This window comes from Rhineura floridana, chromosome 7 (genome assembly GCF_030035675.1).
Source record: "Rhineura floridana isolate rRhiFlo1 chromosome 7, rRhiFlo1.hap2, whole genome shotgun sequence".
NCBI classification, from domain to species: domain Eukaryota; kingdom Metazoa; phylum Chordata; class Lepidosauria; order Squamata; family Rhineuridae; genus Rhineura; species Rhineura floridana.
Window position 1 is genome coordinate 135,136,557 of NC_084486.1, and position 26,100 is coordinate 135,162,656.

General features: G+C 42.6%; 1 protein-coding gene across 8 annotated transcripts in view; it reads left to right on the forward strand.

Moving 5' to 3' along the window:
• The window catches only part of ECT2 (epithelial cell transforming 2), a 67,709-nt gene that overhangs the window by 35,846 nt on the left and 5,763 nt on the right, over positions 1-26,100 (forward strand). For all 8 annotated transcript variants that reach the window (XM_061637340.1, XM_061637339.1, XM_061637344.1 and 5 more), the window contains 6 exons: positions 3,545-3,623; positions 5,774-5,893; positions 15,889-16,027; positions 18,668-18,822; positions 23,699-23,806; positions 25,947-26,093. In XM_061637340.1, coding sequence (XP_061493324.1) covers positions 3,545-3,623; positions 5,774-5,893; positions 15,889-16,027; positions 18,668-18,822; positions 23,699-23,806; positions 25,947-26,093 — 748 coding nt within the window. The remainder of the gene's footprint in view (positions 1-3,544; positions 3,624-5,773; positions 5,894-15,888; positions 16,028-18,667; positions 18,823-23,698; positions 23,807-25,946; positions 26,094-26,100) is intronic.

Sequence of the window (26,100 nt, forward strand, 5' to 3'; positions counted from 1 at the left end):
AGAAGGATACCATAGTCGATGGTATCAAAAGTAGCTGAGAGATCAAGGAGAATCAACAGAGTCACACTCCCCCTGTCCCTCTCCCGACAAAGGTCATTGTACAGGGCGACCAAGGCTGTTTCGGTGCCAAAACCGGGCCTAAAACCGGATTGAAATGGATCAAGATGATCAGTGTCATCCAAGAGCCCCTGGAGCTGGCCGGCAACCACCCGTTACAGTACCTTGCCCAAGAACGGAACATTCGCCACAGGTCTATAGTTGTTCAGGTTATCTGGGTCCAAAGAGGATTTCTTCAGGAGTGGTCTCACTACCGCCTCTTTTAGGCAGTCAGGGACTACTCCCTCTCTCAAAGAGGCGTTTATTATCTCCTTGGCCCAGCTGGCGGTTCTGGTCCTGCCAGCTTTCACCAGCCAAGAGGGGCAAGGGTCCAGAACAGATGTGGTCGCCCGCACCAGTCCAAGGATCTTGTCAACATCCTCAAGCTGTACAGACTGAAACTCATCCAATAAATAAGGACAAGACCGCGTTCTGGATGCTTCGTTGGAACTCACTGTCATAACATTGGAGTCTAAGTCCCGGCGAATGCATGCAATCTTATCCTGGAAGTGCCTCGCGAACTCATCACAGCGGGCTACAGATGAATCCATAATATCCCGAGGGCCAGAATGTAAAAGCCCTCGTACAATTTTAAAGAGCTCCGCCGGGCGGGAGAGAGATGCCTTAATTGTGGCAGCAAAATATCTCTTTTTTGCTGCCCTCACCGGTACTATATACCGCTTAGAAGAAGCACTTACCAAAGCATAATTGCATTCGTCAGGAGTTCGCCTCCATCTGCACTCAAGCCTCCTCCTCTCTTGGTTCATCACTCTCAGCTCCACGGTATACCATGGAGCTGTATGAGCTCTACATAGGAGGGGGCGCATGGGAGCGATCGTGTCAACCGCCCGGGTCAGCTCCGTATTCCACAATCCAACCAGGGCTTCGACAGGAGCGCCAGTCTTCTCAGTCGGAAAATCTCCCAGAGCCCTTTGGAAACCCTCAGGATCCATTAGTCTCCGGGGGCGGACCAATTTAATAGGTCCCCCACCCTTGCAGAGGGAAAGGGTCGCTGTGAGCCTAAACTTCAGCAAGCGGTGATCTGTCCATGACAATGGGGAAGATGACAAATCCCCAACCACCAGATCACCATCTCCATGCCCAGTGGCGAAGATCAAATCAAGAGTATGTCCCGACACATGCATTGGGCCGGTAACAACCTGAGACAGCCCCATGGTTGTCATGGAGGCCATGAAGTCCTGAGCCGCCCCAGATAAAGCAGTCTCGGCATGGAGTACCAAAAGTCTAGGGGACTGCAACAGTACCTCTGAGACTACCTCTGTCAGCTCAGTTAGGGAATTTGTTGGGCAGCAGGGCGGGCGGTTGTTGGACCACAACTCCCATCAGCCTCAGCCAGCATTGCCAATGGTCAGGAAAGATGGGAATTGCCTATTTGTTTCCGAGCCAGATTCAAGGTGCTGGTTTTGACCTATAAAGCCTTACACGGTGTGGGACCGCAGTACCTTGTGGAACGCCTCTCCCGCTATGAACCTACCCATTCACTTCGTTCAGTATCCAAGGCCTTCCTCCGGGTACCAACTCACCAGGATGCCCAGAGGATTGTTATTAGATCTAGGGCCTTTTCTGTGGTGGCCCCCGAACTATGGAACAGCCTACCTGAGGAGATACGCCTGGCGCCTACGGTACTTTCTTTTAGGCGCCAGGTTAAGACCTGGCTATACTCCCAGGCATTTTAATGTTATTATAATGTTCAATTTTAATGTCAATATGTTCTATTTAATGTTTTTGTTTAATCTGCTGTTTGTCACTGATTTTATTGTATATTGTATTTTAATCCTGTTTTGTTCACCGCCCAGAGAGCTACTCGCTATGGGCGGTTTAAAAATGAAACAAAATAAATAAATAATAAATAACATCTGGAGGCACACTGGTTGGGAAAGTCTGCCTTAGATAGAAAAACTAGGTTGCATAGCACTCAGGACCCCTCACCTCTGCTGGAATGGGGGGTTGAAGAAAGCAGGAGAACCATCCATCTATTCAATCCATGACAGCTGATGGGTGATGTATTATGACATGTGTTTCCATGTGCTTTGTAACTTTGGCACTTTGATATGACTCAGAGTTTAACTCAGTCCTTCATCTCATGTAACTTCTTTTAACTAAGATGTGCCTTCAGAGTCTTATACTTTGATGTTAAATGGATATCCAGCAACTTCTTTCATGCTGATATACATTTCTGTTTCTGCAATGATGGCTAAGGCCACCTAGAATGCATTTTATTAGCTGCAGTGTGCAAGATATGAATAAATAGCATATACTATAAAGACTGTTCTGTTGTCTGAAGTTTGATTCCCAAATCAAAAATTTCTGGTACCTCCCAAGACTCAAGAATTCTTGAGTGGGGTTTCTTCTATTCTCTGCCTACACTAGACGACCATCGTTGATAACCTGTGAGCTTAGGGGAATAACATTCAACATACAAGGACTCTATGAAGACATGGAGAAAGCAAAGACCCTCAACCCTATGCATTCACTGGCAAGGGGGCTGGCCTTGCCGATATCAGTACCCTTTTCCCTCAGGCACTTTTCACCTGCTCCAAGGACTAGGAAGTAGGGGAGGGTTCCTCAACAGGCCAGCTAATGTCCTCTATGGAGCTTCTAAGATTACTTCCCCCCCCCTCCCCCTTGGTGTTGCACTACCGAAAACTAAAGACTACTTAAATATGATGGTGGGCATGTGGAATGCTGCATGAGCAAGTTTTTTTTCTTGCATACTTGGCAGCTTGTTGAAGTTTAACTAGAATATGAAACAAGATAATCATGAAAGAATCATTTTGTTCAGTCAGAAAATAAATGTGTGTGGTGGTAGGTGTTCAAGGTTTATTTTGTGTGATGCTATAAGATGGAGGTTGTTCAACTTCAGAATGGCTTCCTTTTACCAATTAAGTGATGGATTGGTGGTGCAATCCAAAACAGTTCTGACATCTTATAGATGTGATAAAAATGGTTAATGTACATAATTACATTATAGAGAGCCAGTGTCATGTAATGGTTAGAATCTCTGACTAGAACAGAGAGACCTGAGTTCAAATCCCTATTCTGCCATGAAACACACTGGATGACTTTGAGGTAATTATCTCTCACACAAACATACTTCAGAGGATTTATGAGAATTAAAAAGTAGGGCAGAAGAGCCACATATGCCATCTTGAGCTCCTTGGCAGAAGGGCAAGTTAAGAATTAAGTAGTTCTTTCAATTATCTTGGTTCAGAGGCAGGTGGCTTACTGAAGAGGCTGTTTAGCAGATGGAAATTTTGCAGTGGATGCATGCATATACACCTGCTTGCACATGCGTGCGTGCCTGCACATACAATAATCGGTGAGCAAGAGCTTCCCATGCAGTGCAGTAGATACCTGGATGTCCTTTCTGTACAGTACCGAAACCTTAACAATTGAGAAGTCTTTTTCTTTTGTGCTTTTTCCACAGGCATATTAATGAAGATAAAAGGAAAACTGAAGCCCAAAAGCAGATTTTCGATGTTGTCTATGAAGTAGATGGTTGTCCAGTGAGTAATGGTGCATCTGGGGCTTATTATGCATGGGGTGGAGTCCTTTTGTGACATCGATAGGATCCCTTAGGGGGAGAAGAGGAGGAAGAAATGTTAATTGGACAGAATCTTCTTACTTAACACTCCTGATTCAGTGGGGTTGCTGCTGTGGGCCTTAGCACCTGACTGCTTCATAGTCTACTCTTCAAAAGTTGTGAGGTCAGCTTTCCTGTGCTGTTTCATCTCTCTTCCCACTTTTTCCATTTTTAAAAAAATGTATGTTTACTTACTAAACTTTCGGAGTTCTTTTTGAAATAGATGGTAAAATGAATCTAGCAAACACCTAAGCTAATTTGAGTTCATATCCTCAGCACCTTCTCAAAATATGGTAGGGAAAATTAACTGTACCGTTAATTCCATTTTTTGTGTGGCTATACCGCTTCAAGAGCATTATAATATGTCCCCCCCATCTTAGCAACTTCTTGTAGATTCCTGTTATATAACTAAATAAATAACCAACCGCTGCTATTGGATGCCAGGAGTAAGTTTTACCAGAGAAGGTTCATTGTGCTTAAAGCTGGCTTAATATTGATAGAAGAATTAAAGTTCTCATGGTGCAAACTTCCAAATATCTTCGTTATTTGTAATTTTCTTTTGAAACCCTCCGCAACCGTATTAGGTCATTGGGGTACATAGCATTCCTTCTCTTATGAGTTCGGTATATCTCGCTTTACAATTTGTTCTGCTTTCTCTTCTCCTGCCTTCAAAAAAACTAAATGCTATTTTAGACTGCATTAACAGAAGTATTGTTTCCAAATCATTGTGAAGCACTAGTTCCCCTCTAGTTAGGCCTCGTCTTGAGTACTGCGTCCAGCTCTGGACACCACACTTTAAGAAAGATGCAGACAAAATGGAACAGGTTCAGAGGAGAGCAATAGGGATGATCAGCGGACTGGAAACAAAGCCCTGTGATGGGAGACTGAAAGAAGTGGGCATGTTTAGTCTTGAGGAAGACTGAGGGGAGATGTGATAGCACTCTTCAAATACTGGCAATCACTTGTGACCGAGTAAGATTGTCTTCCAAAATAAGGTCTTTAACGGTGGGTCTGTAAGTGACTGTGGAGGCCAATCCTAGATCCACACAGCCTCCCACAGTGTGGACATAGGTTTCCATATGGAAGACAGTTGTGATGAGGATTTGCTTGATGTGCCTTCCACTTAGCTTGTTTGTCCCTTTCACTCTTCAAGTACTTGAAAGGTTGTCACACAGAGGAGGGCCAGGATCTTTTCTTGATCATTCCAGAGTGCAAGACACAGGATAATGGGCTCAAGTTGCAGGAAGCCAGATTTTGGTTGAACATCAGGAAAAACCTCGCAACTATTAGAGTAGTATGACAATGGAACCAATTACCTAGGGAACCAATTACCTCTCCAACACTGGAGGCATTCAAGAGGCAGCTGGACAGGCACTTGTTGGGTATGCTTTCACTTGGATTCCTGCATTGAGCCAGGGGATTGGACACGATGACCTTATAGGCCCCTTCCAACTCTACTGTTCTATGATTGTCCCCCAGGACTTCCTGATAGCCCAGTGAGGAATTTAACTTAAACACTGTGGGATCAAATTTCCCCTAATAGTTTGCCTTTAAGGCCATGTTTTTGGAATGTGATCCCAATAGCATCTAACTTTTTAATGTTAAATTGGAGTACAATTTGAAATCTATCATGGACTGTACTTCCAGCTAGAGTTTTAAAGGGGTCTGCTGGCTCCAACAGCATATTAATGTTGTAGAAAAAAATGTGTGATGTTCCAATACAATAACCCGATGCTTTGGAGAAGGATCATGTTGCTGGGCAATGAGGGGGCTCCTGTGTCAAACCTGTGGAGGTCTTTGAGGAGGCTATATTAAGTTCATTTCTTTTATCTTGTGTATTTTTGAATTGTCAGCTTTTGAAAGGGAATTGCTCAGTAAAGCAATGTTGCACACCTTGAGATCTAATCTGCAGAATACCATAAATATTACTGTCTAGCAGCTAACCTAGATATGTATAACATTCAAAAATCTTTTCAGGTTAAAAAGTATGCTCTGTTTAATTTTATTTCTTGGTGATAACAGCAACTTCCTGAAGGACATATTTTTTTAATGAGCTGCTTTTATGCACCACAGGCCAATCTCTTGTCATCTCACCGAAGTCTAATTCAGCGCCTGGAAACGGTTGCGCTTGGTGACGACCTCTGTGACAGAGGGGAGCAGGTCACCCTGTTCCTTTTTAACGACTGCCTGGAGGTAAGTCTATAGATATTCATTCGGCTGTGACATTCTGGAATGACTTGCAACCCAAAGGGATAAATTGTAATTGAAATACTTGGGAACCTACAAAGGATGACTGGAACCCTTTTTTGTGTTGACAGAAAGCTTTACGCTATATGTGCCACTTGGTCAGTTGGTAAGAACTGCTCCACAAACTGCCAGCAAGGAACACTTTATTTCTACTGACTTAATGTTTTGTAGCTTGATATGGGGGTGGGGGAGGCAGCATTAGTGGAAAAGACAGCAACTTTCTGCTGCCATGTCTTACTATTACTAGTGAAAGATCTGCTGGGGGGAAGAGATGCCACTGAGAAGCAATAAGGGGGTCATTGAGTAATTTCTCCTCCTGCGTGAGCTCCCGAGGAAATGAAGTACGTAGGCATTAAATGGGTTATTGACTTGTGACCAAGGCTGTGAGCTAAAAATCCCTGCTCCAAGAAGCTGAATTCTGTACCCTGTATAAATTATGTAAATTGAATTGCATCTTGGTTCATGGCACTGAAGCGCTGCTCCTGACTACAGGGAATCTTATTCAACCATCTCTTTTATTTTTTTATTTGGAGTATCCGCTGGCCTGGAAATGGATGCTGAAGCAGCCAAACATTAGTTCCTCATTGGGCAGCGGCACAACTTTGGGTTCTGGTGGCAGATACTGGAGGGGGCAAAGCTGCTAACAAGCCTCTCCCAGTCCTCAGATGCTCCAACTGCCACTGGCCTCTGGGATTTTGGCAGGCATTGCCCACGCGGTTGCAGCCATTTTTTCTCCAATAAAAGCAGAGACTCCTTGGAAGTTAATTCTGTACCTATTACCACACTGTGCTCTTTTTTTGGTACTCCTGAGAACTGATGTAGACACTCAATCCTGCCTTGTGACCAAGAGCCAATCTATGTGTAGTTGTGGCATATTTAACAACTGCAGTGAAACGGTATCTGTAAATCAGCTGGTTTGGTTTTTTTTTACGTTAAAGTGGAGGAAGATATCCTTGAACAAGCTGCTCCTCCTACTTGCTCCAGGCACAGTCAAATCAATGTGGACTTGCATGTAGCTTCATGTGTTGGGAGAACATCCGCTCTCAGTTTCAGTCATGCTAACCTCATGAGGACCAGGCCATCAGTGGGGCTCTGCCCATTTTCCTCCGCCCCCTATAGAAACACCCTAGGAACTTGGGAAGCTGCCTTATACTGAGTCGTGCCATGGGTCTATCAAGCTTAGTCTTGTCAAAATGGACTGACAGCAGCTCTCCAGGGTTTCATACAAGAGTCTCTTCCCCAGCCCTGCTTGGAGATGCCAGGCATTGAACCTGGGATCTTTTGCTTGCAAAGCTTGTACTCTACCACTGAGCTGTGGCCCTTCCCATAACAGAACAGAGCCTCTATTCTCTTTCTCTCTGTTTATGTCTTTGCCTTTCCAGAAAGCTACATTACTTCAAACAGAAGGTGAGGGATAGGAACTTCAGATGTTCCATTGCTGTTGCTAGATTCCCCTGAGGTTTTTTTAAACAGAGACAGGAGCAGGCACACAGAATGTCTCCTCCAGGTATCCAGTTCCCAGAAAGCCCGCAGAGATGGTATTGCTTTTCCGATGGCTAGGCCAGGATTCAGGATAAGTGTCTGTATGGTGAGGAGTCCTGGATGTGCAGGACTGTCCTCTTGGGAAGGTGCCATTTTGCTCCAGTGAGACAATGTAGAGTGCCAGACTCATGCTCTAAGAGGAAGGCAGCAACATCCAGCAGGAATTCCCCCTCTCCCCTGGTAATACAAGATACTTCACTCATAATTTTGCCAATGAATTCAGCAAGTCACCATCAGAGTTTTGGGCTGGCGACAGCCTATGCCACTGATCACTTGATTACTATCTGTAAATAAACCTATGGTGGAACCTCATCTGACTGAACCTCCCTTCATTAATCCAGTGCACTTTAAAATAGCTGTGTTGTAACCAAGGCAGTTTTAATGGACGTTTGTATGTTGGAGTGGTACTTCTGCATTTGATTGACAAAACTCTCGGCATGGTTCTATGCATATTTATATGGAAGTACAGCTCATTGTGTTCAGTGGGGCTTTACTCCCAGGTAAGCAAACATAGGATGATATGTAGCGTACTGCGTGTGTAGGTGAGACGTGGTATGGATCCAAGAGCCGTTTAGAACAGGAATAAGACAGGCTAGGCAAGTTTCATGTAAGAGTCTTTACTAGGCAAAGACATTAGAGACATCTTCCTCCATTGACAATTCTTCCCCCACACTCGAGTTCCTGCCAGTTCCCAGCTTATCACACTCTCAGCTAGCCAGACTGACCTTGATTGTCTGGAACTCTGTTCTCACAGTTTAACCCTTCTGCTTCAGGTTTCTCTCTCTCTGCTAAAAGCTTATCTGTAAGTCTCACAACCTGCGTCACTGACCAACAGCCCCCACCTGAGACTTGCAGACTTCAAAACATCAAGTTACAATTATTACATTTCTACAACATTAACCTTCATTACAAATACATTTCAGTACATGGATTCTTACAGTTTCTATTTACAGTTTCAGTTCAGTTCAGTTTCTCTTTATTCTTTATTTACACAAGTTTCACAGATTCAAGTTGCTTTTATTTGATGATACAATTACATTTCATTCTTCAACACAATACTTCCACATTAGACCCATTGTTTCTTTATCTATAGGCCCCTCTTTTTCCCATTCCTCTGGAATTTCATCTGTTTCATTATTCTGTTGTGTAACATTAAATGCAAATCTCTGAGGAGGTTGACCTTTCGTTTTTCTCTCTGATCTCCTGACATTATCTATTTCCATTTCTTCCTCACTTTCAATTTTAGTTGGACCAGCACTCGTACTTGGCATTTCTGTATCATGTGTTGTTATGTCTTCACCTCTCAGTCTTTTAACAGTACGTTTGCCACCATATATTAAATCTGTTAAAGCAGCTTTTAATGGAATTTGCTGCCCGAAAGGAACATCTGCAGCTTCCTGTTTGTTTTCACTCTCTAAGATCACTGTTTGGCTGTGTCTCCAAGGTTTATCTATCACCTTTATGTTTCTGCTTAACACTACTTGTTGTTTCTCAGGTAACCAAACTCTGTAATATGAATTCTGAAATCCCAAAATGCATCCTGCTTGAGCTCTTGAGCCTAATTTGCCATGTCTTCTTTGTTTTACTACATGTACCCAGCATTTTGCCCCAAAACGTTCTATGTGTTTCACCCTGGGTTTTCTCCCAGTCAGTTTCTCATAGGGAGACATGCCTATTGTTCTGTGCATTAGGCGGTTCTGAATATAAACAGTGTATAGAATACATTCACCCCAATAAGTGTTATTCATATCAGCATCTGCTAGCATTGCTCTCAATGAATCCTGCAATGACCGGTTCCTCCTCTCTGCCGTGCCATTGGAGGATGGGCTGAAGGGAGCGGTGAGACTATGAATTATTCCCTTCTTTTCCAAATATGTTTGAAATGAATTACTGGTAAATTCGCCTCCTCTATCTGATCTGATATTTTTGATAACAGCCCCATGTTGTGTCTCTGTTTTCTGTATGAATGCCTTTAATTTCTCTTCTGCGTCACTTTTCTTTTTCAATAAGAACACATGTGTAAATCTGGAAAAATCATCCACAATCACTAAATAAAACCTTGCTCCACCTTTTGAGCACTGAAAAGGACCAGCTAAATCCACATGTATAAGCTGATAGGGTTCTGAAGTCGTGCTTTCACAGCTCTTATTTACTGGATTCACAGTCATTTTTGTTTTATAACATACCTCACACTCATCCACATGCTCACAGTGTGTTAACTTCAAATCTTGACTATGCTTTGGGGTGTTTTGTATCTTTTGAAAATGTCCGTGTGCTAATTTTCTGTGCCATTCATGGACACAATTCTCATGTTTCTCTTTATTTACTGCTATCCAAGCACACATGTCTTTATCAATCTTGCATTCAACTATAAACATGTTGTTCTGTAATTTCCCTTGCATGCATATTTCACCATCTTTTCTCACAAAACATCTATCCCCTTCAAATGTAACTTTACAACCTATTTGAGCCAATTTTCTCACTGATAGAATGTTATATTTTAAACCAGAAATCAATAATACATCTGTTAAAATTCCCAATTTACCCATCTTCAGCGTTCCTCTTGCTGTCGCGTCCTGAGTAGATCCATCAGCCAGATAAAGCTTCTCCTGCGTCGGCTTTGAAGTGTAAAATAAACTAGAGTCTGTGATTAGGCAATTAGACGCTCCACTGTCAAGAAGCCACTTAGAGTTAATCAGTTTATTGCTTTCCTTAGAAACAAAGTTCACGCTTGCCCTCTGACTTTCAAAGTCTCTGTAATTCCTCTTCTTTAAACAATGTCTCTGTATATGCCCACGTGACCCGCAAAAATAACATGTTTTAGTCTCTTCCCTGCTTCTTTGATTCCGTTGGACAGACACAGTCTCAGCCTCTTTTAATTCCATTTTCTTGTTTTCTTGTCTCCTACACCACTCTTGTTGAAGTTTCTGTTCCACAAAGTCTAATGATAGAGTCCCGTCAGGTTGACTTTCAAGACCAGCAACCAGCACGTCCCATTTTTGATCCAATGAAGATAACAGGAGATAAACCATCTGCAAGTCATTATGATGAACGCCTCGATCTTGCAGCTCTGCTTTTAATCTACGAAATTCAGCCAAATGCTCTTCCATAGTCACATCATCAGTAAAACGCATTTGATAAAGCTTCCGTGCCAAACACAGCCTGCTCCCCGCAGTTTGTTGCACGTGTGCAGCTCTTAACTTTTCCCACATCTGATTAGCAGTTGGCTCATTACTCACCAGCAACAGTTGTGAATCTGATAGCCCCAGAGTAATAAAAGCCTTCGCTTTCTTGTCTTTCTTCAGCCACGCTGCTGAAGGAGCTGCCGGAGGGGGGTTTTCCACGACATCATTTAAATCCTCTTTAATCAGAACAGCTCTCATTCTCCACTTCCAGCTGGAGTAATTTACAGCATTCAGTCTCTCCATCGGCATCCCGGAAGATAGATTTACAGCCATGTTGCTCACTCTTACTTGCCTCTCACTTGCGTTTTGTTTCTCTCTGCAACAACGCCACTTTACCAGTTCTCGAACCCGCTACAACGCCTCATAATCTGGGCCCATAACCCCTGTAGCGCACTGCGTGTGTAGGTGAGACGTGGTATGGATCCAAGAGCCGTTTAGAACAGGAATAAGACAGGCCAGGCAAGTTTCATGTAAGAGTCTTTACTAGGCAAAGACATTAGAGACATCTTCCTCCATTGACAATTCTTCCCCCACACTCGAGTTCCTGCCAGTTCCCAGCTTATCACACTCTCAGCTAGCCAGACTGACCTTGATTGTCTGGAACTCTGTTCTCACAGTTTAACCCTTCTGCTTCAGGTTTCTCTCTCTCTGCTAAAAACCTTATCTGTAAGTCTCACAACCTGCGTCACTGACCAACATGATAGTCTTTGTCAATTGGGAAACCTATTGCTGGATTGCTTGGAGGAAGCAGTCTAGTTGGATTATGTTCTTGTCAAGCTTTGGCTTCCTGCACCTACATATTTAGGTTAAACCAGTCTCTCATCTCTGTAATTGAGTACTTATTAGCCTGAAAAAGGGAAACTGCTTTAAATCTCTTCCATAGCTGCCTTTTTGCTGTCCTCCTTTGCTGTCTTTCTATCCCTAATGTCCACTTGATGCAATGCAAGCAAAAGAAGACTGGGATTGATGCATCTTGGTCACGCTAGCGTAGCTCATCAAAATCATTTGGTCTCTTGGTACGGCTTAAAATCCTGGCACTGTTTCAAGTTCTCAAGACAGTGGCTCAACAGCACATGAGTTCTCATGGGGCTTATTTGCATTTAATGTGAATAAATAACATGTCTGTGTCAGGTAAGTCTGTTTCATTTCTGCTTAAGCTATACAAAATGTGCATGTAAAGTGTCCACATAAGCAGTATAACCAGTAATTGCTGTTGGAAAAATACTGAGCTAGGGGAAAACAAACTAATCAAGTTTCAGAGGCTTGAGTCTAGCACAGGAGAGGCCATAAAACACATGTTCATTGTAGTCTGTACAATTTGTACAATTAGGGATGTAGAACTCTTGTTGGAAATCTGCCTTAAGTGGCCACGAGTTAGCTTGAACCTAGCCCTTGACCAGTGGTGTTTAAATACTTAAGCAGATGGCCCATTGAGCTTTAATTGCCAGGATTATAGCAGGGCTGTGTATAATGTGTTGTTTGGTTGCAGAATCCAGCTTCCCAAATCTCTTTCTTTATTTTGTGCTAACTCCTAAGTTTCCTAGAAACTCAGAACTTTCTAGGCCTTACGCTATTGTTTAAAAAATATTTCTCCTGCCTTTTTTCTTTCTAAAAAGAAGCTTCAGGGAGACTAACAATCATAAAAAGCAATGTAAATAGAATCATAAAGCAGCAGTAGCTTTAACAAATCAGCAAGCAGAAATGAGATGGTCAGAGTCCAGCTGAAATGCTGTCTAAATCAAGGGTGACTGAATTCTTTCGCTCCAGGGGCCACATTCACCATTGGCCCAACCCTCTTGGCATGCCAGTGTTGGGTGTGGCTATCACACATGTGCGCACACAGGACACACCCATGCATATCAGCTGAGGGGAGCCTGTCGCCCTCTTCTCACTCATGAAATGATCAATCTGCTGACTGGGGAGGGGGCATTTTGCATCCCAGCCCGGTCCCCTGATGGAGAGGTTTAAACCTCTCCACCCTCCCAGCGCCATGTCTACTTCGTTCTGTTTTGCTATTGCCAGGTGTGGTAGCTTGTTGAACCAGAAAAAAATTAGTTGTGGGGGCTGCAACAGGATCCTGAGCCGGGGGTTAGCCACCCCTTGTCTAAATAGTTTGGATTTGCGGAGTCAAACATCCCACAGTGAGGGAGCTAAACTATAGTTCTATGGCAAGAAGCTGCACAGCCTGGGTACCTACATCAGAAATGCCCTGTCTTTCATACTCTCCAATCACATGAGGTGCATTAATAGCTCCTGAAGTGGGGCCTTCCATGAAGAGATATTGTAAGCGGGAATGTAATAAGAGGCAGTTCATAAAGTTCTCCAGGTCTTAGACTTATGTTTGGCATGCCTAGATGTGTTGCTTATGCTGCTTTTAATTTGGAAGCTAGTCTAAATTCTTTAAGCTGCCTGGCTTGCATATATTCCATTCACTTTTGACTTCATTGCCCTGTTTTGCTTACTCCCAATTCCTTTGTGTTCCGGGTGATGACAGATTCATATAAATTCCTGAATGAAGGATTTGCTACAAAAAGTTCTTTCATTTGGGCTTTCTCCTTCTTATTAGTGATATATAATCTGGGAGCAAGCGAAAAGTATTGTCCATCAGACTAATAAATATTGACCTGCAAGAGTTATATGGCGTGGTCCAGGGACCTGGTTCCTGCCAGTCACTGGATTTGCCAGGTTCCAGGTTGAAGAATGGGATGCCTTGTTCTCAAATACAGGAATGCTTTTTTCTTGCATACTTTAATGCCTTTGCCCTCGACTACTTATGAACAGTCGCCGCCGGGATCACATCACACCAGTGTTGTTCGATCTACACTGGCTTCCAGTTGTTTTCCGGGCCCAATTCAAGGTGTTGGTATTAACCTTTAAATCCCTGTACGGTATCGGCCCAGTTTATCTTACGGAGCGCCTTCAACGCCACCAATTATGCCGCCCGACAAGATCAGCCACACAGGGCCTTCTCTCAATCCCGCCGACAAAAACAGCTAGATTGGTGGGTACTAGAGAGAGGGCATTCTCAGTGGCGGCCCCCACCCTCTGGAACTCCCTCCCACAAGATCTCCGGCACGCCTCTTCCCTAAATACATTTCGTAAAGCTTTAAAGACCTGGCTCTTTCAACAGGCCTTTGGGATTTCCGGGGAGGGTTAATTACTGAGATTGAAATGCCTCCTACCCTGTTTTAATGTTATTGTCTGCTGCTGTATTGTTTTTATACTGTTTTTATATTGTACCATTGTATTTTATCATATTGTGTTTTAACTGCCTTGTACGTCGCCTAGAGTGGCCATTGGCCAGATAGGCGACACAGAAATTAAATTATTATTATTATTATTATTAACTTTTAGAGGGCAGATATAACAACAGTCCTGTAAATTACAGATATACTGCTCTTGTAATAACAATGTCACAGTGTCACATGTACTTCTTAAATAGTTTTTATCAGTGGGTTAGAGAAACTGCTATAATCCTTTCCAAGACAGTCTTCAGATTCTCTGTTGATCATTTTATAGGAGGGCTCTGTTTCTTTATTACTAAGCAAGTTGCAAAATTTCTAAATGTTGCAGTTTCCCTTGGACAATCTATGACGGCTTTCTGATTTTTTTCCTCTTAATGATCTCATGTGTATTACATTCTGCACCTTTTCGCTCAGTGAACTGTAAATATTCATATTCAGTTCTCGGTTACAAATTATTATTCTGATTATTAATGAATGAGTATTGGTGTTATGTGGTTAGGAAAAGCATTTTGTCAGAGCTAGCTGTCTTCAAAGGTAGCCCCATATAGAGTGTGTTACAGTAATCTAATTTAGATGTCACCAAGGCATGTATGGTGATGGGATGATATATATAAAACTTTTAAGTATATTTTTTTACTGGGGCTTCAGTATCCTGTAGAGCTCTTAGCTCTTCCCTATGACTAGCAGAGGCACAACAAATTATGCAAAGTAACATAAACTATACAAATAGCTGAATTAACATAACTGATATATCTAAGAACACTGTTTTTATGCCAGGTAAACTCAAACACTGCGACCATCTTTTGTGTTTTTACTGCAGAATATACTCAATCCTGGATTGTAATGAGGAAATCCTCCATTTCAGTTAGCTAGTCTAGTTGATATGGTTGGGCTGATTCTTGGTTAGACACGCAAGGGGGAATTTTCACCTGTAGAACATACTGTTCTTTTAATGTTGTTTTGTTTTAATGTATTTTAAGGTCTGTTTTTATGATGTTTTAAAGTGTTTTTAGCGCTTCTGTTTGCTGCCCTGGGCTCCTGCTGGAAGGGTGGGATATAAATCAAATAATAAATAAATAATACTGCACAGTATATGACATGATATGCTTTTGTTTGTTGGTTTGTTTTGTAATGGTGATTGCCTGCAGAGGTTTCAGGCAGGGCTGTTAGTGTTCTGCATATGCACAGATTTGGTGTTTGGCACAACTTAGGCATCAAAGCAGAGACCCTCAACATACAGGCTTGGTTTGCATGTTACATTGAGCCATAACTTGGTTTAATATGAATTAGCAGCATGTTAGTGTACGTTGCTCAAAAGTTCCAGCAGCACCTTCCCCTGCTTCTGCTACACCATAGACAAAACAAGCAAGAGTTTGAGTTATTATGTTTTCCATACACAGTATCGTGCCTTGTTTCCTGTAAGCAAACCACAAGTAGTAACTAAGCATTGTTCTTTTTTCACCTGTGGTGCACCAGAAGTGCTACAGGAACTTTTGAGCAGCCTGTACTAGTGCACTGCTTGTTAACGTTAAACCACAGTTTGTTTTAAACAACGGCTTAATATGACGTGTGAACTGGGTCATTACCTTTGCAGCCTGTGTATGCTTGCTTGCTTGCAAAGTCTATCAAAACTGATGAGACTTAATCCAAAATTTATCTACCTGTGGGTGGAAGTGCGCATTCTTAATTTAGAAGTATAATGCCCCTCTTACTAGCCATATGCAATTCTGGAACATTTTACAAGTACAAAGTAGAACAGAAGAATGTAGAATTCAGTATGTTGTGCCAAAATGAACATAAAAACTGTGAATTCCTCTCATTAAAAAATGGGGAACTTGGCCTTTTAAGGGAGAAATACAAATCTGTATATTGGAATTGCTTCAGATTTCAAAAGCTGTTTGCTACAGAACTTTCCATTTAAATGTCTCAGGCTAAATCTTCACAATGTTCTTTTTGTTTTTTCTAACAGATTGCAAGGAAGCGGCACAAAGTCATTGGTGGCTTCAAAAGTCCACATGGTCATACCAGGCCACCAGCCTGCCTCAAACACATCATCCTCATGCCGCTGTCTCAGATCAAGAAAGTACTAGACATCCGAGAAACAGAAGGTACAAACATTTGCAGTGGAATGGGTGGTGGGTGGGAGGGTTTTGAGGACTAATGTAGAATGATGAACTTCAAGTTCAGGAGGGGAGAGTGTTCTTGCACTCGGGTCCTGCTTGTGGGCTTCCCCCAGGCACCTGGTTGGCCACTGTGAGAACAGGATGCTGGACTAGATGGGCCACTGGCCTGATCCAGCAGGCTCTTCTTATGTTCTTATGTTCTTAAGTGCTGACATGTTTTGGCATAGATGAACAACAAAATCCCTTCTAAAGTGGTTTCACCTGGAGGTCAGGGAGCTGGAAATAACCATTAAAAGGAGCAGTGAGAGAAAATGGTCAAATGTCAGTTTTGAACTTGTAGATGGAAAAAAGTATGTTGGTGTATTAGCCTCTTAACAAAGGTTTTCATGTGACAGGTGCTCTAATCTTAAACAGGTGTTGACTTACCTTAAAAACTTTTAGTAGGCATGCATAACTTTCTTTAGATGATCATTTATACGGCTGTAAGTTCCACTTAGGACCCTCCGTGGTGCAGAGTGGCAAGCGGCAGTAATGCAGCCGAAGCTCTGCTCACAGCCAGAGTTCGATTCCAACGGAAGGAGGAAGTCGAATCTCTGGTAAAAGGGGTCGAGGTCCACTCAGCCTTCCATCCATCTGTGGTCGGTAAAATGAGTACCCAGCATATGCTGGGGGGTAAAAAAAGGCCGGGGAAGGAACTGGCAATCCCACCCCATATATATGGTCTGCCTTGTAAACGTTGCGAGACGTCACCCTAAGAGTCGACTCGCACTACAAGTATGGGGACACGTTTACCTTTAAGTTCCACTTAAATCAGTTTGACTTCTTCCTTTAGATAGAGTTGTAGTCTTCTTAATTTCCTATATTCTCAGGCTCTATAGTGATGTTTACCATTGCATCATTCTCGGGCGCCAGGAAGAGTCTCTTCCTGTAACTTCAGAAATAGTGTTCTGCATCAAGGGCCAGCATTTGTACTGACCTGCTTGGTGCAAAGTTAAAGACAACTGAAGTTGAGAAAAAGGTTGTATACACTTTTTCCCTGTGTACAATTGCTTTCTCTGCCTGGGTTTGGCATGAAACTCTACAGTTGCCATCCTGGATTAGAATGAGTCTTGATGTCGTTCCTAAACTCATCTTGAGAATGCTGATTAAAAGCAAGTCTGCAAAGTTAGTTTAGGAGCACCCCCATGGTTCACTTTGCTTGTGACTATGTGCAAAAGAGGAAGCATGGCACTGAGCAGGTGTGGGGAACCTTTGGCCCTCCAGATGTTGCTGAACTACAACTCCCATAATCCGTGGCCATTGGCTAATGCTTCCTGGGGCTGCTGGGAGTTGTAGTTCAGCAACATCTGGAGGGCCAAATGTTTCCCACACTTGGTGTAAAGTGTTGGCCTAGCATGAGGAAGAACCCAGTTCAAATTCCCATTTAGCCATGACGTTCACCAGGTGACCTTGGGCTAGGCTCTTTCTCCCTCACCTCCAGCCTAACCTTCATAATGCGTCTCTTCAGGCATCTCTTGAAGCCTCTTTTTTTTGTGCTGACAGGCCTATGCAGCTGTTTAAAATGTTTTTTGAGTAGCCAGTCATTTTAATGATTGTTTGGTATTTTTTGAAATGCTTCTATGTAGTAGATACCTTGCGACAGGGCAGTATATAAATGCTTTCATAAATGAAATAAAACCTACATCACATGGTGGTGAACTGTAGTTCATGGGCAGTGGAAGACTATGCACAAAATCCTGTGGCCCTTTCCTGATCCCTAAACTTCGTTTCGTTCTAAGTTGAACTTGAGATTTAGAGACTACGATGAATTTTTATGTGAGTGTCATGCAAAAGAGAATCCCTGAATACAGGAAATGCTAGGCAGGATAATTTCACCAGGTACTCTACCATGCCTGAAGTCTAACAGTGACTACAAGTCAGGACATGATTGCAAAACACAGGACCTTTTAAAAACATTGTATATACTATGGCGATATGGTGCGAGCTGGCAAAAGTCCTAACGGTTTTAACTTTTTGCCACTGAAGGTATGACAAATGCTGTTTTTTTGTGGCTGGATGTGGATATTTAGCTTCTTTATCTTTATTCTGCTTTCATGGTTTTATAGTCTTTATTGTCCCCTGGGATTCTGAATCTTGCCTTGGCCATTGCAGACTTACAATAGTTAAATAAAGCATCTTGCAGCTTCAATACTGCTTAAAGAGCCTTGTTTGACTTTGTTTCCATGCTTTCTATGTGTGGAAAAACTGATTCATCTTACGTCCCACAGATGGGAGCAAAGCAGTGGGATTCCTATTGGTTTTATTTTCTCAAGTCTTACAAGTCCTAAATTTTTAAGTTCTGCACTAGATCCCCATCACAATGTGCAGAGAGTATTGTGAGACTTTTTTTTTTAGAGCTCACACAAATGGCAGCTGATAGTGGGGAGAGAGAGGATCAGCTCAGCTACCAAAATGAGTATGTGAAGGGTCCATTCTGTGCTGAGATGGCTTGCAGGCTTCTTTGATATTCAGGCTTTTAAACTTTGGCTCATGTTCTGACCTAGTACAACATTCACTAATTCACAGTCTCCTCCTTTGATAGTAAGTTACTAAGATTTTTGACAGACCTGTTGCTGTTCTTTGCAGACTGCCACAAAGCGTTTGCCTTGGTTGTACGGCCACCAACAGAGCAGACCAACTTGTTGTTCAGCTTCCAGATAACAACTGAGGAACCTCCCAAGGAGGACTGGCTGAAGATGCTGTGTCGGCACATAGCTAACACGATATGTAAAGCAGATGCTGTAAGTTCTGAACATCAGAGTTGATGAGAGGACTGTACCTTGCATGTGTCAAATATGTAGGTTGACATTTAGGATGTATGTAGGATGGCTAATCTTATTGATTAGTTACTGATTGATTGATTAGTTACTTATTGCTTGCTTGTTATGCACGAACTAATTGAATAATGGTAGCAGGTCCAATAGCAAAGGTTGGCAAGGCAGAAGAGCCCACTGCCAATTCATCAAGGCTGTATCACTTGGAGACTGTTCCGAGTCCATAACTTCCAGATCTACAGGCACAAGCCAAGGCTGTATCTGCGCACAGTGAGCCAAAAGCTTATCCTGTTCTCAGGTAGTGAAGTGATGTTGTCAATAGCATCACAGAACACAGCAGGTCGTGCTATTTGATCAAAGAGTCAAGTGAGGGATTGACGCTGATGAGAGGGGACGTAATTTGGAGTTGCAGCCACCCATGTAGCTGTGCTTTGAGTCTACCGGAGCAAGGCAACAAGACTGGAGGCTGCAGCTGCTGCTGCACAGCTGCTGCCATCCATCTATCTACTGATGTACAAGGCGGTGGCTGATAAGCTGCCCACTAATCTGAGCCTCAATACAGACAGGGTAGCTGCTTCAGCATACAAGCCACACACATAAGCCCCAGGCTGTGCACCAGGCCGACCACCTGTTGCGGCATGTGTCTGCCTATGGAAGGTGGCAGCTGTGAAAACTTCATCCACCCACTGTGCTGTGCGCCTGCGCACGGAGGGGAGGCACTGGTTGGTTGCCAGCCAACCCTCACGCCATGCGCACAAGGCGTTGGGGATGCAAAGGCAACCCTTTGCGGTGCGCCTCTCTGCAAGTCAGCTAGCAGCAGCCACCCAAAGGACGACGGTGCGGCATCAACAGCAGGGTGCCAAACACAAGTAGAGCAAGTAATGCTTTCCATCTATTTGCTCAAGCCCTCTGTGTGGCATCTTGTGATACTTAAATTCTTACTATAATGATATGGTAACACTTGAGAAGTCACCAAATTGCTGCAAAGACATAAAGTGTGATTTCTGGATCCTAACAAGACAACCCTTGGTTTAACTGGGGCTTACTCCTAAGTAAGGATTGCAGCCTAAAATTACCAACAATAAGAGAAAAGTGAAACAATGCCATAACTTTTTAAATCAGTCTTTATTAATTTTACACCATTATTAAATATAACCAATCATTTGTTAATGTTGTATGATTTAACAAAATTAGATACTCAAAAATAATTTAAAATAAACTCATATTGGTTGGGGTTACACTGCATTTATGGAATTCAACTTTTAAAGCCAGGACTTTTTCATTTACAATTTTCAGTATACTGCATATCTTACTTGTGCTTATTCTTTCCCTTTTCTTTTTTGGTATGGAATAAACCAGAAAAGGGAGGGGAAAAGAGTTGTTTTGTAAACATCTATCATGGCTCCTCTGTCAAAGGGAAGAGGCCAAGGAGCCCACGGATACCTTGTTGCTCAAGGGTCTACAAGAACCTGGAGCCAGCCCTGTTTTGAAGACAAAGGCAGAATGGCAAACATAGGATTGGCAAATCCCAGACAGTTTGTCATGGCTTGAAGAGTCACTGATAACTTCCACAGAACTTAAAATGCTCCGAAAATGTAGCTTATTATAGCTGCATTCTCCCCAAACAATGCAGTGTACAGGTGGAACAATGCACTTGTTTACATGGTATGCCTGCCTGCAGATATTGGTGTTACAGGTGCAGCGCACCTATGTTTGGAGAGCTGCACATAAATAGTAGGGGTGTGCAATCAGCTCTGCATGTACCTCCCAAAAAGGGGAGAATTGGAGCGATCCAGCCCATGATCTCACTTTCCCAAGTTGGATCACTCTGTTAAGGTTCTGAGTTATTCTGAGGCCATGGTTTTTCCACAGAGGTAAGCACATGGCCTCCCCCCACTTTCTTCTCTGAGAAGTGAAACCAAGCTTGACTAGAGAAACGCCTAAAGCTTGAGGGGAAGTGGTGGGGACGAGGGATCTCTTGTTCTGATGGACAGGTATAGCTTTTAATCACGGTTAAGTATTTTCCAAATCACTCCATTCAGTCATTCAGTGACTTTGGGGCGGGAAGTTGAAATATATGGAGTAAGCAAGCAGGTGTTGTTTCTCAGGTGAGTCGTCATGCTCTGAATTCTGGTTGTGACAGTAGGACATAAGTGGCAGGCAGACTACTGGGCTAGCCTGCTTCTTTTCCAGTCATCCCTTTTCCTAACTAATAATTTATTTGCAGCTTTTTTTTCTTTATGGAAGGGAGTATGGTAGCAGTGGGAAAAAAACAGTGATTATTTCAGGTTTTTTTATAAGGAAGGTAAAATCACCTAGCTTGATAGCCCCTGGACTTGTTTGTCTGCGCTTCTGCTGGTTTCTTACCCAAGGGCACCTTCATCATGCTCCTGGCTTTTAAACGGATTACCCACAATACAGGAAGGGAACATGATTACCATTTCCCCACTCTAAAGTGGTAAAGTCCGCCCTTTTGGGAGAACCACTGCACTTATCTTTCAGAAGGGGCAACCATGGCTGCAATTTGCATCCAATTCTGGCAGAAAATAAAAAAAAATCTTTTTTTTAAAGGTTCCTTGTATTAAAAACCTGGATGGATTTGTGGGAAATTTGGCAGGCTTATTCCACTCTGGTCCTCAAATGCAAAGATGTATCACTGAACACTAAAGTCAGGATTGTTCAGACCATGGTATTTCCGATATCTATGTATGGATGTGAAAGTTGGACAGTGAAAAAAGCGGATAAGAGAAAAATCAACTCATTTGAAATGTGGTGCTGGAGGAGAGCTTTGCGCATACCATGGACTGCGTAAAAGACAAATAATTTGGGGTGAGAACAAATTAAGCCAGAACTATCATTAGAAGCTAAAATGATGAAACTGAGGTTATCGTATGTCGGACACGTAATGAAAAGACATGATTCACTAGAAAATCCAGTAATGCTGGGGAAAACAGAAGGAAGTAGAAAAAGAGGAAGACCAAACAAGAGATCGAATGATTCCATAAAGAAAGCCACAGACCTGAACTTACAAGATCCTAACAGGGTGGTTTATAACAGATGCTATTGGAGGTCGCTGATTCATAGGGTTGCCATAAATTGTAATCGACTTGAAGGCACTTAACAACAACAACAATCCCTCTGGAGGGGCTCCTTTGCCTGCACATTTCATCTGTTTATGTGATTTTTTTTTTTTTTAAAAGCCATAGCAGGTTTAAGATTACCCATTATAGTCAATATGGGTGAAACAGAGCTTCAGATTTAATAGGTCAGATATGCACTTGAGTGCTGAGTCCAATTGGAGCCAGAAAGAGAGAGCAGATCCAACTGGGTTGTTCTCAAGCACTACAGATATATGGTGAATCTTGTTGCTGGTGTTCACCCCAATATATAGTGCTATATTGAGACCTGCTTCATCTGCCTGCCTGTTTAGTGTACATACCTTAAATGGCAGAGTGAGATATCCTTTTCAGGAAGGCCATTGGGCCACAAAGTTTTTTCTCTTTCACTATATTGTTTTATAAAAATACTAAAAGTAGCAGAATAAGCAGTACAAATACCCATTAAAAAAATTAATCAAACAGCTTCTCTGAAAGCAATCACTTTAATTTGTTGTTGATGGCTGCCTTGATGTCTATTGAGAGAAGGAGGAATATGTGTGTGTTAAATGAACAATTATTTTATTTCCAGCAGAGCCTGTGTATGTGCCATTAGGTTTGTGGTGATCACGTAAGTGATTCATTCTGAAAGGGGACATTGTTTAATGTCAGTTGCACATGTCTACGTTTACAAAAATATGAGAACATGGTACTGGGAATTTGACACTCCATGGTTCCAGAGAATGAATCTACCATTGTGTATTCTTTGGTTTACCTATTCACAACACGCGCAAATTCTAAACATACTGTATTTCGATGGAGCTGACTTGGGGTTGCAGATGTTCCAGTAGACCTTCATTCAGTGAAAGACATTGTTTTCAGTTGTTCTATGCCCATATCTCTTGTATTAAGGACGATACTGTATTCACTGAGGAGCAAGACTGTGCTTTGACACATTCTACCAGCTTCCATCAGCTGTTTGCTGTGGTCTGTTAAGGAACACCAATGCATGAGCTCTTGCTCACTTGTAAGAGCTCTGTGCGATTAGGGCACCCAGCTATGCTGATACGATGTTTGGGAGTGGGGCTGAAAGCACAGCATTGTCCTATATGTGATCAATACATAAGGGTCATCTTAGGCTGCAGTCCTGAGTAGGCGTATGAGTGTATAACCCCCACTGGCGACTGGGATTCTTCCAAGTGTGCTTAGGATTTGACTTGTAACATACAAAAAGGCTGTCTCTGAAGCAGAATAGACATTGCTTTGCTGGCACAACCAAATATCTTTGAAATCTCTTGCAAATGTGGAACACTTCATGATTAGAAGTATGCTACAGTTGAAACGGGAAATAGTGTATTTTAGCTGTTGTAATAAACTGCGTAGATGTTGAGCCATCTCTGTCTTCAGGTTGGAGTGGAACTACAGACGTTTATTACTCTGTCACTTGAAATCACAAACTTTCCCTACTTTTCTAGAATGGAGGGAATTCGCTTTTCCAAAGCCATGTGTACACTGACATACATATCCCACATGGTGGCAGTAACGCCTTTAACTTTGTTTTTGTTTTTCCTATCTGCTGGGTAAGCAATAAAGTGTTCTTGAAGATTTGTAACTTGTATCTGGAAACTTTTGATTTTGTAGTCAGAATCTGAGGACTTAAGCCTATATGGAATTTTTGAAACATGGATCTAAAATTCTAGGTGGGTCTCTTGCCTTCAGGGTAATTCTCAAGCCTCCTTTCTTTGTAGGAAGATCTCATTTTTGCTACTGACCCTGATTCCATTGAAGTAAACACAAAGGATGTGGACAGTACACTGAGTAGGGCATCCCGGGCCATAAAGAAAACATCCAAAAAGGTAAGAGGTTTAACTAATAAATAAATGATACTTTGGAGCTACTTCCTTGCATTAACCCTTTACAGTTGGGGGCAAAGCCCGTGCAGCTCCCTTCCCAGTAACAAGTTTTCCTTCTAAGTTTTATTGCACTGGAAGTCTCAAGTTGAAAGGCGAAACGTGCCCATGTTCTACACTTTGGAAGAGAATGAATATAATCTACTGACAAGGGTCAATATCTTTATATAGGTGTGTTGTGAAGTAAACCACAATCTTGTAAAGAGTTTTCAACTGGAGTATGTGTCTCCTCTCAGTGTTTTAGATGTTACTACTAGTAGTGCAGAGTTTGAGTGTCTGACACCAGTACAAAGAAAAACGTAACATTTTCACGTTGAAAAAATGTGAACAATTTGAAGGGGATAGCCATGTATGTTTGTTGTGAAAACAGGGCGCACTTGTTTAGTTTCATTTCATTAGCACTTGATTACACTGTCTATAATTGTTTCTCTGTACTAGGTGTGTGTGTTTCTCTAACATATACAAAATTTTCTAATGATTCCCATATATTTCTAATGTGTAGAGGATAACCATGCATCTGATGAAGTGGGCTGTAACCCACGAAAGCTAATGCTATAATAAATCTGTTAGCCTTCAAAGTGCTATAAGAATCTTCGTTGTTTCATGCTGGGGGGGGCACAAATTAGGATGTTTTGGCTAATAAATCTAGAGGAGAACGAAATGTGAGGTTGGAATGTGCATAACTGGAAATGAAATGATTTGAAGGCATTAAGAGAGCAATAGACGAATTCATGGAGGGTAAGGCTTTTGGCAGCTACTAGCCCAGCCTTGCCTCCCTTTGCAGCTATACTCTTCACAGGCAGTATGCTGCTGAATGCCCAGTTGCTGGGAGTCGTAAGTGGGAAGAACACTGTTGCCCTCGGGTCTTGCTTGTGGGCTTCCCATAGGCATCTGGTTGGCTACTGTGAGAACAGCATGCTGGACTAGATTGAATGAATGAATGAATGAGTCTTTATTTTTACCCCGCCCTTTTTCCAAAACTGGAACTCAGGGCGGCTTACAAATAAAAACTACACATAGGTAAAAAACATATAATTAAACTATTCGTAACATTAAAATCATGAAACATGCACTTAAGATACTAAAACAATTTAAAACATTAAGAATAGGACCATAGAACAATACAACAGACCTTATGAGGCCCTGTCTTAAACATCTTCTAGTCCAAAAGCCTGTCGGAATAAAAAAGTCTTTGCCTGCCGACGGAAGGATAGCAAGGAAGGGGCCATTCGTGCTTCCCTAGGAAGAGAGTTCCAGAACCTGGGGGCAGCCACTGAGAAGGCCCTATCTTGTGTCCCCACCAATTGCGCTTGCGAAGGTGTTGGGACTGAGAGAAGGGCCTCTCCTGAAGATCTCAGGGCCCGGGCAGGCTCATATGGGGAGATACGGTCTGACAAATAGCCTGGACTTAGGCCGTATAGAGCTTTATAGGTCAAAACCAGCACTTTGAATTGTGACCGGAAACAAACTGGCAGCCAGTGGAGCTGTCGCAACAAGGGAGTTGTATGGTCCCTGTAACCAGCCCCAGTTAGCACTCTGGCTGCAGCTCTTTGTACCAGTTTTGAGTTTCCGAACAGTCTTCAAAGGCAGCCCCACATAGAGCGCGTTACAGTAATCTAAACGGGATGTAACTAAGGCATGCATCACTGTAATCAAATCAGGCGTCTCCAGGAACGGGCGCAGCTGGCGCACCAGTCTTAGCTGGGCAAAAGCACTCCTGGCCACTGCAGAGACCTGGGCCTCCAAGTTCAAAGCTGAGTCCAGGAGCACACCCAAACTGCGAACCTGTGTCTTCAGGGGGAGTGTAACCCCATCCAGCTTGACCTTTGATTGACCTTTGACCTGATCCAGTTGGGCTCTTACGTTCTTTTGGAACATATTTAATCCATGCTGTTTTGGTTAAAGGTAACCAAAGGGCAACAAATCATTGTATAGCTGCAGATCAGCATAAAAGTCTTACTGTAAAACTTGGAATTGATTTCATTTTTTAAAAAAAGTAAGTGTGACTCTGTAGTAAGCCTTAATACCTGCTCACCTTCATTTGTCTTTCCTGCATTTTATTTAATATGGCTCTTAAACTCTGCAGGTTACGCGGGCATTCTCATTCTCCAAGACGCCAAAGAGAGCACTCCGAAGAGCTTTGATGGCCCACAGTAGTGTGGAAGGAAAGAATTTCTGCTCAGCTAGTGAGAGTTACTTAGGGGGGCGTCTTGCCAGTACTTCATCACTAGCAGTAAGTG